We start from the raw sequence: 14,622 nt of genomic DNA, 5'->3' as shown, positions 1-14,622 counted from the left end.
TTTGTTGCTCTGATGTGAGCTGCTTGATTGCTTTGTATCTATATCCTCTGCTATATCGGACGACGGATGCTCATTTCCTCAATCAACATTCCACGTAGAAAAAGACTTGAAGCAACTATCAGAAACCAGAACCTTGAACTCATTTAATATTGAATGAATTGAACACAAATTACAGGAGAAGAGTATATTCCTTGTGTCATCTAATCTGATTTTGAATCAGTATTCAAGACATCTATTGAAAATTTAAATAGAAGAAGGGAAAAAATATATCAGTAACATAAGCCTTTACACTGACTGAAGAAGTGGGCGGAGATGACAAAATGAAATCATCACTATCTTTGCACCTTCCCAATTGAATGCAGATAAACCGCAACCGAGACAACGCTGGAAACAAGAAATGAAGCATGGATCAACCATTCAATGTATCTCTCAAAATGGCCAAAAATATATTGCCCTTTCTCTATGTCTTAATGTGGCAAATTGCGAAATTTTGGGATAAAGTGATGTTTTCGAAAATCTCAGTCAAACCACAAACAGCTTCTCATTGTATAACAAATTGTCAATATCTTTGACAAGTTGATTATGCTACATGACAAAACTGAATGGAGGTCTCTAGGACTCGCTCAATTTACTGTAATAACATAGAAAGTAGATATTTCATGTGAGCTGAGGAAACTTACGTTGAGCCAAGGAAAAAGGCAAGGGATAGATGAAAGCCAAATAGAAACACAGACACAACTGCTGTAAGAAGCATTGCTACCGATGTAGAATATACCTGCAGAGCGCAGCTAAATTTAAGATTGGAACTTCCTAAAAGGCCCGGAGATGTTCGAGGTGTGATTCCAACAAACATTATTAATTTTAATAACCAATATATATGAAATGCATATGGTTAACACTTGGCAAGCCACAAGTAGTCCAACAGAAAATAAAAAGATAAGCATTTCCTGCTACCCCCTCCACTTCTTGCTTAACATGGCCAAAGATGTGTACGGAAGTTGCAATAACCGATCAAGATTATCAGAGGAATGAAGAAATTATGAATTCATTCTACCAAAACACCCCAATCATCACATAAGTAAATCAAATTAAAGAAAGAATGTTGTAATAGTATGCCAAGGCATGATTGTAGAACATTATAGAGATGCATGTAAAAGTACATTAGTGAATGCCTCACCAAAATCAAAGCTGTAATTCCATGTCTTACCTTCACAATATTATCAGCATACTTCATAACCATAGACACAGCAATGCCACTGCAAAGGAAGCCAACGTAAGCAATCGAATAGAAGCACAGTAGGAAAATGAGAGAGAATATGTGTAACGAGTAAAAAGCTTAAACTGATGAGCCAAAGCGGATACATAATGTACCTGAGTGCATGGTTGAGAATCATTAGAACTGTAATAAATGAGTATCCATGGAAGAATCCCCTGAATATAAAATAATAACTTATAAATATAATTGGAATACAGGGGCATAGTTTTTAGTAGATAGTAGGCAGAAAACGCATTTTTGGAGATAGGATCTTCTAACAATAAAGGCAGAAATAATTAATAAAGCGATAGACCCAAAAAAATAGAAAAATCAGAAATGGAGAAAAGGGTTTAAATTACTTGTTCATCACTGCATCAAAATCTTGAACCACTATAGCAACAGCATTGAAGGCCATTCCAAAGACGTACAACCAGAAGTTCTGCACATTTATATTCCTTGAAGGGCGCTTTTTAATAATGGCCTGCCAATATCATACAGAAGATTTTAACATAATATTTTTTTTCTAGAGCAATCAAAGAACCCACAATTAATTGGCGCTGCATATTGACAACCAGTCTTCTCAAAGCCAATAAAGACTCATCTAAACCCCGAATTTTGATAACAGTAAGTATGATGCGAAAATAAGTTTTGATTCTATAAACATGAAGTGGAGAAATGGCTGTTTACTTAAAGAAATTCACCTCGGTGTATACTCCCGCAAAACCACTTAAAAGTGCCATTACCTGCAAATGACTAACCGTTACACTAACAAACATTGCAAATAAAAGGGGGAAAATAACAAAAGAAAAATTTAGATTAAGAGTCTAAAAAATGTTGAGAACTCACAATGGCCATCACCCAACCCTGGAATGGAGTTTGGAGAACACTATCAGATCTGCCAACAAGAATTCCATTTTAACCAACTTGTTGAACTAACACATGCATAAATTTATAAAAGCTACCAATTAAAAAGTGGTGAACAATGTTCACTACCCTCTGATTTCCATACAAAACTAAGGAATCTGAATATCAACTGATGAGTTTAAATTTTTAACCTAGAATAATGTACATGATATTAATGAGTTGAGTTCCTCCATTGATTCAATACAGTTAACTTGCTATCATCGACATCTGGTGTCAAGCACTATGGCTTAATCATATGCAAGGACTTTTTGAGGTCAGCATAAATTTAATCAGATAATGCAATGGAAAGATATAATACTGATTACACTTACTTTGGGTTCAGTTGTGCCGTAGTGCACCCTGCACATAGTATAATGAAAGCAGCCCATTGAATCTCACTTAACCTGCAAAAGGTAGAGTAGAAACAAAAGTTCATGAGAATAGTTTGCTTTAATCTTCAGCCAACAGTATATAGTAGCACACAAATAGGCAGCTTAGCTTAGTCCATATTTACTTACTTTCTCTTTAGTATGATTCGGTATAAAACACCCGTACTGATAATGTTCAGGTTCTTCAGTATTTGATAACCCGGAGCATCCACATATGCGAAGATATAATACTGACACATACAAATGAGCGGCAGATGCAATCACACTTCAAGAAATAAGAAGACCTAACTTACTGATGCAAAAAGATAACATACTACTGCAACCAACCTGAAGCAGATTCTTGACTAGGTAAAGCAATGCCGGAATGGGGTATACACCAACTTCATCCAGTGTTGTACTCAACCTAATTCATGACAGGATACATGTCACATAAATGACAAAAATAAAGAACTAATACAATTATGTAATTCCGGGTTTCAATCTCTCTCTGTCGCCTATTATCCAGTCATTCCTCAATAACCAATACATTATACAACGAATAGAATTGAGTTCTCCCATAAGATCACTGTAAGACCTGTTATCTTCAGTAACACCTTCATTGCTCCAGATTCGTGCCAAAGCAGCTAGTGACAAGGCACACTTCAAAGCCTCCACCTAATTCCCAAAACACAACCCATTTCAACTCACATAAAAAATCATTAAAACTTTGAAGTGTAATTAGAAATCTAACTTCCTCTGCCTCTCTTACCGAGAAATTTGCAGTGGTAACACTATACTCATATTTCCCAGCCCTCTTCGACCACACAATCAATATAGCTTGTGAACTCGTAAGGAAAGTCAAAGCCAGAGTAACAATGGACCTATTCGAACCAACCCAATACACACAAATCAAACAAAATAAAATAAAAATAACAAATTTGTCTAACTTGGAGCAAATAACAAGAGAGGCCATACTTGCGCTTCCACTTGGTCCGCTCAACTGGACCCACAGCAGAAATAGGCTTTCCCCTTAAACTCTCGACGTCTTCAGGAGCTGAAGCTCCATCTTTATCCTGTAATTAGATCAAATGGGCATGAAAAAAGTCAAAAATTTGAGGGCTTATTGAAGAAATCTGATAATGTTATATGGAAAATACCTGATCTTTGAGCTTCCTGTACTCCATTTTCACACTGGGTTTGCTTTTATTTGTATAAATTTTGGTCCTTTCAGATCTCTAAGCCACAGAGGACGACTCGCCACTGCCACTGCCACTGGGCTGTATAATGAACTCCACACATGCATAGCTCGCTTCACCTCAAGCAAGAAGAAAACCATCAAAACGACATCGTTCTCTGGTAACCGACGGGTCGTCACTATGGCCTCTTCTGGGTCATGGTTTCGTTCTGGCCTGTTATTACCAGGCTGTGGTAAGATACAAAATCCGAAAGCAGAAATAGAAATGACCCAAGCCCAATGAGAAACCGAAATGGGTTATTAAGGAGGCCTCTAAATGCACTCATGGATTTGATCAAAACACCCAACACCAACATATTCCGAAAGTCTCCATTTTATACCCTCGGGTGTGTAGATCAAACTCTATATAAAATTAAAAACCTAGCCAAGGATGGCAAGTCCCGATATCTGAGATCGGAGCGATACCAATATCTGAAATGGAGGTGATGGCTAGTCCTGTTCAACATCCCGTCTATGAGATCGGAGCGATACCGATATCTGAGTGTATTGAGTAATTTTTTTGGTTTATTTAGACACGTCCATTGCATTTCATTTTCTTGAATTTGTGATCACATAACAAAATCAATAATGTTACATCTTTATAACTTATTCATTCTCATCTCATATGAAAAATAAAGACACAAAATCTCTCATTCCCATCCTTCCACAAAAACTTCTACTACCGACTTACTCACCAAATAGAAAATCTTGAAGCAAACTTTGAATACATACAATTATTCATAAATCACAATATAAACAAGTATCGTGTTTTTATACTAATATGATATTAGCGTAATGCGGGTTATTACTTATTCATTAAACAACATGTTTTACTTACTAAACAACAATGTAAGCAATGTATTAGGGAAGGAGGGAGGGAACTAATGGGAATGAATATAATTTTGTAAGTGGGTTAATCATTTTATTAGTCTCTGAACTTAGACCCGGTTTGCATTTGAGTCCCTCAATTTCCAAAATCGTTACCGTGGTCCTTCAACTTCACTTTTGTTAGGACAAATGGTCCTACCGTCAATTTTGTTAACTTTTTATTTTTATTTTTAATGAGTATAGCTCGGCTGTATGCCTTAAATATACAATGTTGTCAGATTATATTAGATTGGACTAGAGTTATTTCTTCAATTATTTTATTTATACAAGCGATACTGGGGAATGAGAATTTAAATTCTTTCCGATACCTCCCATTCTAATGATTTCTGGCTATTAGCCCATTCGGCAAGAATAAAAACTGGATTTTATTTATAAGAAATAATACGGTTTAAACCCATAAACACAACAACAAAAGATAGGGATCCACCAACATTTTGTGGGTCAAAGAATGTTGAATTTCATAGTATAAAATTGCTTGTATAAGAATTTACTTTCTAAAATGTATCCATCGTAATTATGAATTGAACCCAATCACAGCCTTTTTCTAATTACACTTGACAACCCTGCTCTTCTGCTTTGAGATACATCAGTATATTCTCTGCATATGAAAAATTGGATACAAAACATTCTAATGAGACAACGAAAAGAAGTTTGCAGCTATGTTTTGAAACAAATTGAAGGTATCAGAGGTCATATGGCATTTATATACCAACTATTCTAAATGAGATTTCAAACAACATGTGTAAGATGAGAAGTAGCATCTCATTCTTACGTATACCATACCCACATGCATCTGAAATTCCCAATGTGAAGAGGGGAGAAAGTGCAATACCTCTCTTGTATCTAGCAAGCGTAGGAGATCCAACATTTCATGAGGACGCTGGTTTATAAAGAAGCAAGCTGCATCCAAACATACAATAATACTGGCAACCATCAGCATCACCAGCATATGCGGATATTATTGCAGTCCAAGCAAACTGACTTTTATAAGGCGTCTCACTGAAAACTCTTTTGGACTCACAAGTGCTTCCTCGCTTTGCATACATATCAAGAAGAGCACCTGCGATAATTGGGCCAGTCACTAATCCAACTTTGATCAAGGAAGAGTGGCATCATTGGCCATATTTCAGAGAAATATCCTGAGCATCACCAATTACACTCAAGACACTACCATATGTGTAATTGTTTGGCTTCGACTCCATAGTTGCTACCAAGAATGTTTTTAGTGCATCTTGACACAGCCCGTTCTGAGCATACCCTGAAATCAAAGCATTCCACGATATGATTTCTCTGCAGTTTAACTCCTCAAAAACTTTGATGGAGTCATGCATGGACTCATACTTAGCATACCCAAGCTGTTGCAAACATTATGCCTTCATAAAAAGCCAGTCTTTATGCAAAACCCATGAATCATTTCGCCTTCCTCCACCAACTTCCTAATTGATATAGCATGGATTAGTCCAACAAATGTAACATCATTTGGATATACTCCATCCAATCTCATCTCATTAAATAGAGAGATGGCATCTTCTTCGTCTATTGAAATCATAGTTGTCCAAGACACTACGTTGCGATCATTCATGCACTGAAAGACTAATTTTGCATCTCCAGTAACCTCACACTTTGAATATGTCGAGATCAATACATTACAAACTGAAACATGACTTCCATATCCTGATTTAATTGTCAAGCCATGTATCTGTTTCCCAAGTTCTAAATTCATTTCATGACCGCAAGCTGAAACTGCACTAGTAAATGAGACATGATCTAACCCCATCCCTTCTCCCACCAAAGAGTAACCTGATAGTATTGCGTTCCATGAAACCAGATCCTCATTCGCCATTTCATCAAACACATTCCTAGCTTCTATTAACCACCTCTACCTCGAATACATACTTATAAGTGCATTTCCAACAAAAACTTCACCATCTAAACCATACTTAAATATAAGAGAATGCAGTTGTAATCCAAATAGAAAATCTTCATGATCCGCACAAAAAGCAAGAATCGTAGTATAAGTCACTGGATCAAAAACAACTCCATTAAAATTCATCCTAAGAGCAAAATTCAATGCACCCTCACTTGTTCGAAACCCCGAAAGAATAGTATTCCAAGATGTTGTGCTTTGTCACCTTCAATAAACTGAAATTCAGAAATACACACTCCACAACACAAACCACAGTTGAACAAATAATGTAAACAAGGAATAAAATAGTGCACAAGAGATTTAACGAGGTTCAGCAAACTCTTGCCTACGTCCCCGGGGAGATAATTTCTTCACTATGAGAATAACACCAGTACAAGATACATTTGAGTTAAATCAACATAACCCAAGACCCAGCTACCCTTGTACTCCACTCACGGTATTTCCCAAGAACCTCTCTCTCACCCACAAAGATCACTCTCTGTTCTTCCTCTCACACCTGTGTATCAACCTTGCATCTTCCCCCCTAAAATGGCCCAGCTTCTGCCCTTTTAATAACCGGTAAAAGGAACGGAGCTGGATGCATGTGATATCTCCACTAGCTGCGTGAGAACCAAGGAGGCAAGTTGCCCTCGAGCCTCACAATATCCTTTGAACATGCCTACAGCACTTATTAGTCAACAACTGACCAAGAAACATGCTGCACTATCTTTTATGGGTTTAATACTATAATATTTTCACCAACTTTTAACACAAGAAAATATATCAGTATAGCACATAGTCTCAAAGATAAGTAAGGGACCATCAAACTGTCCAGCTTTGGTGTACATACTCATCAAAGAATTTGAAACCGAAGTATACGAAGCAAACCCAGAAGAAACTGCAAACCCGTGAATTTGGCATCCGGGTTTGGGGTCCCCTTGACAGGCCTTGATAGCAAGGGTAACGGTATTTTCATCGATGTTATGAGACAAATGTAGTTGAAGTTTCTTACAGAACATGTCAAGGGCTCTAAGGGTAACGGTAACTTCATTTAGGGCCTTCATCGTGTTCGTTTGTCTCTTCATTTCACTCGCGCACCACATTCCTCCGCAAGTGCAAGCTTCGTCTGTCTTCATTTGGAACAAAAAGGAGGCGGCCAGACCCGCCCAGGCCGCCTAGGCGCCGCCTAGACCCACCAACGCCGCCTAGAACCTCCCAGGCCGCCTAGACCCGCCCAGGCCGCCTAACTCCCTTATAGCGTCAGAGTTGTTATCTTAGTGGAGATTTCAATAGCTGAATGAGATTTGATGGTTTTCGTAGAGAGAGTCCAAGCCGAAACGAAAGAAAAAACATCGAAGCTTGAGTTGAGAGAGAGAGAGAGAGAGAGGCTCAAGACCGAGTCTTTGTAGCTTGGAACCCCTTATAGAGAAGCGAAGCTGTGACTACGACTGCAAGGTTCGCGTTCGTTTTCGAATATGTTTAACGAGTACAGCCGTCCGGCTATACCGTTAAAATATTCGAACATATTCAAAGCGTATAGCCGCACGGCTTTAACGTTAAAATAATATATATAAATAGTATAGCCGTGCGGCTATACTATTTAAATATACAATTTTGTCTTGTTATTTTAAAATACCACTTTAGCTAATTAGGATAGAGTTATTTCTTCAGTTATTTTTTTTTTTTTATACTAGTGATATTGGGGAATGAGAATTTAAATTCTTTATGATACCTCTCATTCTAAAGATTTCCAGCTATTAGTCTATTAGGCAAGAATGAAAAATGGATTTTATTTATAAGAAATAATACGGGTTAAACTCATAAATACAACAAAAAATAGGGATCCACCAACATTTTGGGGATAAAAGAATCTTGAATTTCATAGTGTAAAATTGCTTGTGTAAGAATTTACTTTCTAAAATGTATCCATCGTAATTATGAACTAAACCCAATGAAAACATTTTTCTCATTGCACTTGACAACCCTGCTCTTCTGCTATGAGATATATCAGTTCGTGTTGTATTCTCTATAGATGAAAAATTGGATACAAAACAGTCTAATGAGACAACGAAGAGAAGAGTTTTGAAATAAATTGAAGGTATCATATAGCATTGATATATATACGAACTATTCTAAATGAGATTTCAAACGACGTGTTAGATGAGAAGTAGCATCTCATTCTTACATATACCATACCCACGTGCACCTGAAATTCCCAATGTTAAGAGGAGAAAAGTGCAATACCTCTCTTGTATCTCGCAAGCGTAGGAGATCCAACCTTTCAGGAGGATACGGGTTTGATAAAGAAGCTGCATCCAATCATACATTAATACCGGCAATCACAACCCACATTACACTCAATTTTAATAAAGAGAAATATAAAGTTACCTAGAAGCTGAAACGCTCAGGATCTTGTAGTGAAGGAATCAGCGCTTCCACGCCGAGAAGTCTCTCAAGTCGTCTTCGATCTGTAAAGAGATACTATCATACATCAAAGGGCACATAGGTATACTGAACACAAGAATAGGGGAAGAAACCATTCTTTATGTACACATGCATTGCATATAAATAAGATATGTTGATCTAGAGATAAAGATCCTCCCCAAATGTTCCAATCAGAAGCTTCCTAAAGATGAAATCTGAATATGATAGACATTTCAGTGGAACAAAAGGTTTAACCTAATAAAACTAATCTTTCATTTCCAACCATTACAACTGACCACCAAATTGAAACATGCAATCTCAGTCAGGCAGTAATATTCACCCAAAATAATGGAAAATCTGATTCAGGATATTCTTAAAGGTCATCCATATACCTATTATAGAGGACTAAGAGATTTAACTTATGGAGATAACCCATTAAAAAAAATACAAAAAAGAAGGTAAATTCCGAGTTCATTCAATTGATGTCATTCCTGAGCATTTTACCTTGACGTGCTGCTCTTTTACCCCGCCCTATCCATAACCGAGCATACTCTGCTGCATTATTTGTCAATTCCTGCAACTGGACAGGTATTGAAGTTAAACCATATCGGCGCAACCAATATGAGGGGGAAAAACATGGAAGAACTTTGTCATGCATCTTCCTACAGTGATGTATGTTACACTTAGGCTATTAATACATTAGCTACAGGGCCTTTTAGCAATGACATTATTAGACTTAATTCAGTGACAACTATAATGCATTTGAAGATTTACAACCAAATTCCATTAGGTCACATGTCACATGTAAAATAAGATGCCTCATCCACAACACTTTAAGCTCTGATTATTGTATCTCAAGTTTTGCCAATTGAAGTTGAAAACTATGCAACTTTGCATCAAGAAAAATGTGTGACCAATTTTTTTTTTTTTTTAAATTTAAAAAAAAAAACTCAAAAGCATTGTTAAGCACCAGATCAAGTTTAACTCAAGCTTCTTACTATTCTCTACAACAAAAAATTTAAAAATAAAATATAAAAGAAAAGAGCACACTCCAATAGAGAGATTACAGCAAACCAAATTGTCATGAACTTACGTCTGCTCTCTCTCTCAAGACCCTTATGGTGGATATATGTCCTGTACCCATACGGTACCTGAAGAGTGTTGTGAAAATGGACAAACACTTTCACTCACTCCCTGATCGGTTCATAATTGTATATTATTTCTTACCCTTCTAGCTTATGATTTGGTTATGTTTTTGAGTTAAACTTGTGCTTTTAATCCTTTTTGTGTTTATCTTTCAGTTAATTGAGCTTTAGGTAACAATGATGGCTTTGGAGAACATAATTCATGCAATTCAAGCATGTTAAGGCCTAATTTGGATGAATTGATGAAGAGCTTAAAGACAAATTCATTATGGCTACAGCCCCCTGCCAGTCCAGTTCCGTAGGTCATATTGCAAGCTTTGTTTCAGCAACCTACATAGCTCGGATGAGGCCACATTCTTCATGAAAGTTGCTCCAATTGGTGTGTACTATAACATATCCAACATTCAGCCCCATTGGATAAATCTGGAGTCCGTTACCTAGCAAACACAGAACCATGCTCAGGATGGATCTTATCAGCGCGGAAAATGAGTTAGCAATTTGTTTCGGCCTTAACTTCTTCCTCCGACCTTGGATTGGCCCAAATAACATATGGCTGGAAAGAAGACATTCTGAACTTCAATTTAGAGTGCTTAAAGTCCTAATTTGATTAAGAGAAGCCCAAGTTGTAAGCCCTTGAAGTTGCTGGTCATGCTGACCTCAGCATGTGCTGGTTGGATGCTTGGTCATGGTGAGCTAGGTATGAGCTATCATTTCTGGTTGGAAGCTTGGTCATGGTGACATGAAGATGAGCTAGGGCTGCTGGTGGGATTTAGTGGTGAAGTGCATCAACCAATTCAAGATTTTCTAATACAAGTGCATCACCCATTTCAGATTTTATAAAACAAGTGTTGTATGCATTAGCCATATTGAATTCAGATTTTTCACTTCCTTAGGCCTATAAATAGGGAGGTTCTCTAAGCTTGTAAACACACCCCAAGGGGGGGAGCTCTCAAACACTTCTCTAGAGCTCCCTTCCCTTCTCTCCCTCAAATTCTCTTAGTTTCTCTTTCTAGTTTTCAATTGTTATAATGAGATCTTTGTGCTGAAATTTTCCTTTAAGTCTTTCCAAGTTCTACTTTAATTTTCATTGTTATGTAAATTCTTTTCTTTAGTTTCAAGTTTGATTAGTTTCCAAGTTTCAATTATGATTTTTGTTCTTATTCATTATGCTTATAAGTTAATATGCTAGTTTGAATGATTGATCACCATTTAGGCTTGCATGTTAGCTATCTTGGTTTGAATTAAGAGTAGACACCATACTTTAATTCGAATTGAACTATGAATAGGAAGAGTATGTATGGACATTCGACAACAGGGATTAGATACATGCTTGGTTGTTTAAATTGTTCTTCTATGCTTAATGGGTTCCTAATGCTTAATTTTAGGTTAGACAACAAATGATCAAATTAGGGAATTAGGAACACAAGGTTATGACCACACACCATGGCTTAATCATACATTAGCTAGAATCAATTCGTTAATCTAATTGAACTTGGGAACTTATCTGCTTGAGTTAGTTATTTTCTTTCTTCCTTGTTTTTATTTATTTCCCTTCTTTTTCATTTCTGTTTTGTGTAGGGAAAATGAATTGAATCATTCAATCACCAATCCTCGTGGCATCGACCTCGCACTTACATACGCTATACTACCGAACGGTTCGTGCACTTGCGAGTATCACAAGTTGAGGATGCAACTGAATCCATTTTGGTGAAGCTGTATCTACGCAACAAGTTTTTGGCGCCGTTGCCGGGGATTGGCAACATAGTTTGGTTCTATTTCTTTTCCCTACTTGTTTTATTTTTATTTTTCATTTTCATGTTTTTCTAGACAATTTCAAGTTTTAAAGTTAATGACGTTAATGGACAAGTTGTGTTTGTAGTCCAACGGAAAAGGACAATTGCCCAACAAGCAAGAGAACTGGGTTTAAGTCCCAGCTTACACAACCCATTGGTGCTTGTTGCTTTGAAGCATGGAATTGGATGTGTGTTGATTTTCCTTTTCATTTTAGTTTTTATTTCATAATCCTTTTAATTCCATTTCAAGTTTGTGTGTTTGTTTTAGCAATTTATGATAGCTTAATAAAAATGGAGAGAGATGGCAACCTCAATCATAAGAATGGGAAGTGTGGAGCAATGGGAGAAGTCGCGACCTCCAAGTGCATCACATTCGACCTAATCGCTTCAAGGGGGAGCATTTCAATCCTTTCTCTTCTTTGAATTATGTTTATTTCCGTCATTGTTTTTACCTTTTGGTCCGTGTTGAGTTCTTTGTTTTTCTGTGCTGAATCCAACCATATAAAGAACGTGAAATTTGGACTTACGGTTGGAAAGTTATAGCCTAAAAACTGAACACAGGTCGAAGCTGAAAAACAGAGAAACGAATCTGTCCAAATGGTGATAAACGGGTGATAGAAAGTGCTGTTTGTGTTTTTCTTTGGTTTATTGGTTTGTTTCTTTTAGTACAACAATTTATGTTGTTTGTTTGAATTTGTTTAGAGTACTTAGTTCATTTTCATTTATGGTTTGTTGTTCCATTTTATCTTAATTTGTTTTTGTTTCTTATCTTAAAAAATTCTAAATTTTTTTTTCATATGAGCTGACTTATGGTAACTCCAGTGAGCACTTCTGTCAATACAGTGTCTAGGAGTTCTATAGGCGACACCTTCGGTGTCTAAGAAGTTTGGGTTTTAAGCGGGACCATTGTGACCCCTCCAACCTTCCCGGATCCCCTGGCTGTGTTTTCTGAGGCCCTTAACTGGTCATCCGTGAGTTGCTTGTATATTCGTGTGTTTTTAAATTAAGTTTATTTTTATTTTCTTTGTTTTCTTTTCTGTTGAGTCTTTGTTTTTGATTTGTTTTTGTTTTTGTTTCGTTAAGTTAGTTTATGTTTTTATTTACGTGGTTTGGTTGGTTAGTTTATTTCTGAGTGTTAAAACACATTTTTATTTCAAACATTGCATAAAAAAAAAAACAAAACAAAACAACAAAACAAAAAAAATAAAATAAAATAAAAACAAAAACAATAAAAAAACAAAAACAAAAAAAGAAATATTCTTCATCTTCTTCATCATCATGGCTTGCCTCTATTTTCTCGCACTTGTAGAATCTGCAGCAGCTCCACATGGTCCTCATTTTTTCTTTGCAGTGCTTCCACGTGCTGATTGGCACAGTAGAGCCGCTTCTGCAAGTCCGCCACCATAGCCTTCAAGGAAGCTATTTCCTCGCTCATCGCGGCACACTCCCTTGTCCTCGCTAGTAGGCGCATGCCCAAATTGGTAGCGGAGACCGCGTGGAGCACAGTTAAATTGTGGGACTCCTCTACCGCTGCCTTGTCAGACCTCTGTGCCACATGCAGATGATCTGTCGGAGTGAGCTTGCTGCTAATCATGCCTCCTAGCAGCACTGCTCTGTTCGGCAGTGCCTCAGAAAAGTTCGGTATTGCCTCAGCAAAGTTTGAGGCCGTACCGTGATGATATGTGGAGTTTGGGAAGACACGGTTTGGAGGAGCCCTTATCTGGGCATTCGGAGGTGCAAGGGACAGCTCAAGGTCGAGATCATCAAGGTGAGTGCATGAGGATGCCATTTTTTTGTTTCTGGATTTTTTGATGTTTTTCCTTGAGTTTGCAGGAAGAAATGCTGGGTATCATCCGCTTGTAGAGGCGTGCTTTAAATAGACATATGCTGATGAAGGTGCCAACACCATTTCGGATTTCCCGGGCATGCTCGACCTAATCGCTTCAAGGGGGAGCACCTTTACTTTCACTTTACTTTTCTTTTTTCCGTGTTTTCTGGTGTTTTATTGTTTTGCCCGTTACTTTCATTTTCTAGAGCTTTGTGTTTTTGCCTTTCCCTTTCGGCTATCATCTTTATTTTATTTTAGTTAGGGAACTGTGCTTCCATTTCCGTTTGTCGTCTTCGTTTGATTTAAGTTTGGAAAGTGTGCTTTCTTTTCCGTTTTCTTTTTCCTTCTGCAAATTTACTCTTTTATTTCCAAAACAAAATAAAGACAAAAACAACCAAAAAAATAAAATAAATTAAAATAAAAACATCAATAATGCAGTAGAAGTCATTTTTTCACAGTGCTCGGTGTCTCGACCATTGGAGCTTTGAGTTTGGCCCTCTGGCTGTCCTCTTCCTGGGCTTCATGCACAGCCTCTTGGGGCTCACCACTTGAGCTCCCAAAGATCGCAATCTTAGCTTGAGCGTAACTACTCTCACGATCTGCTTGCTTGCGTTTACCCGGTCGGTCTAGGTCTTCCAGCTGTTTTCGCATGTCGCGAGAGTACAACTCTACCATTTTTGATAGGTTTTTATTCTCGTCCCGCAATACTTCTAGCTGGTGTCGATTCACCTCCACTATCCTTGACCTCTCCCTTTTCAAGCTTTTTATAGCAGTCTGACACTCCTCAACCATACTTCGCTCCGCCGCCAACTGACCCTTTAGCACCTCTACCTCATGGGACTTCGCAAGTAGGCGATGACCCAAACTTGCGACTGTTG

General features: G+C 37.5%; 1 protein-coding gene across 1 annotated transcript; it reads right to left on the bottom strand.

Annotated features, from left to right (window-relative positions):
* Nucleotides 1-116: 116 nt before the first annotated feature.
* Nucleotides 117-3,844, bottom strand: LOC110754698 (CMP-sialic acid transporter 2). The gene is made up of 14 exons (XM_021955800.2): nt 3,684-3,844; nt 3,502-3,599; nt 3,296-3,407; nt 3,122-3,201; nt 2,875-2,950; nt 2,677-2,777; nt 2,491-2,562; nt 2,102-2,150; nt 1,957-1,998; nt 1,615-1,736; nt 1,372-1,431; nt 1,208-1,256; nt 681-775; nt 117-384 (listed from the first exon to the last, which is right to left on the bottom strand). Exons 1-14 carry the CDS (start codon nt 3,708-3,710, stop codon nt 333-335), a joined length of 1,035 nt encoding a protein of 344 aa, XP_021811492.1. The 5' UTR covers nt 3,711-3,844; the 3' UTR covers nt 117-332.
* Nucleotides 3,845-14,622: the final 10,778 nt, after the last annotated feature.

This window comes from Prunus avium, chromosome 8 (assembly GCF_965620075.1).
Source record: "Prunus avium chromosome 8, drPruAviu1.hap1.1, whole genome shotgun sequence".
Classification (NCBI taxonomy): Eukaryota; Viridiplantae; Streptophyta; class Magnoliopsida; order Rosales; family Rosaceae; genus Prunus; species Prunus avium.
This window is presented reverse-complemented; position numbering and strand designations above follow the sequence as displayed.

Bases quoted from the DNA above. Each gene is read 5' to 3' on its own strand.
- LOC110754698 (XM_021955800.2), bottom strand. From the start codon at position 3,710: ATGGAGTACAGGAAGCTCAAAGATCAG. The intron at 3,202-3,295 runs GTAAGAGAGGCA...TTTGGGAATTAG, and splicing joins TTACCACTGCAAATTTCTCG to GTGGAGGCTTTGAAGTGTGC. The intron at 2,563-2,676 runs GTAAGTAAATAT...TACCTTTTGCAG, and splicing joins CGAATCATACTAAAGAGAAA to GTTAAGTGAGATTCAATGGG.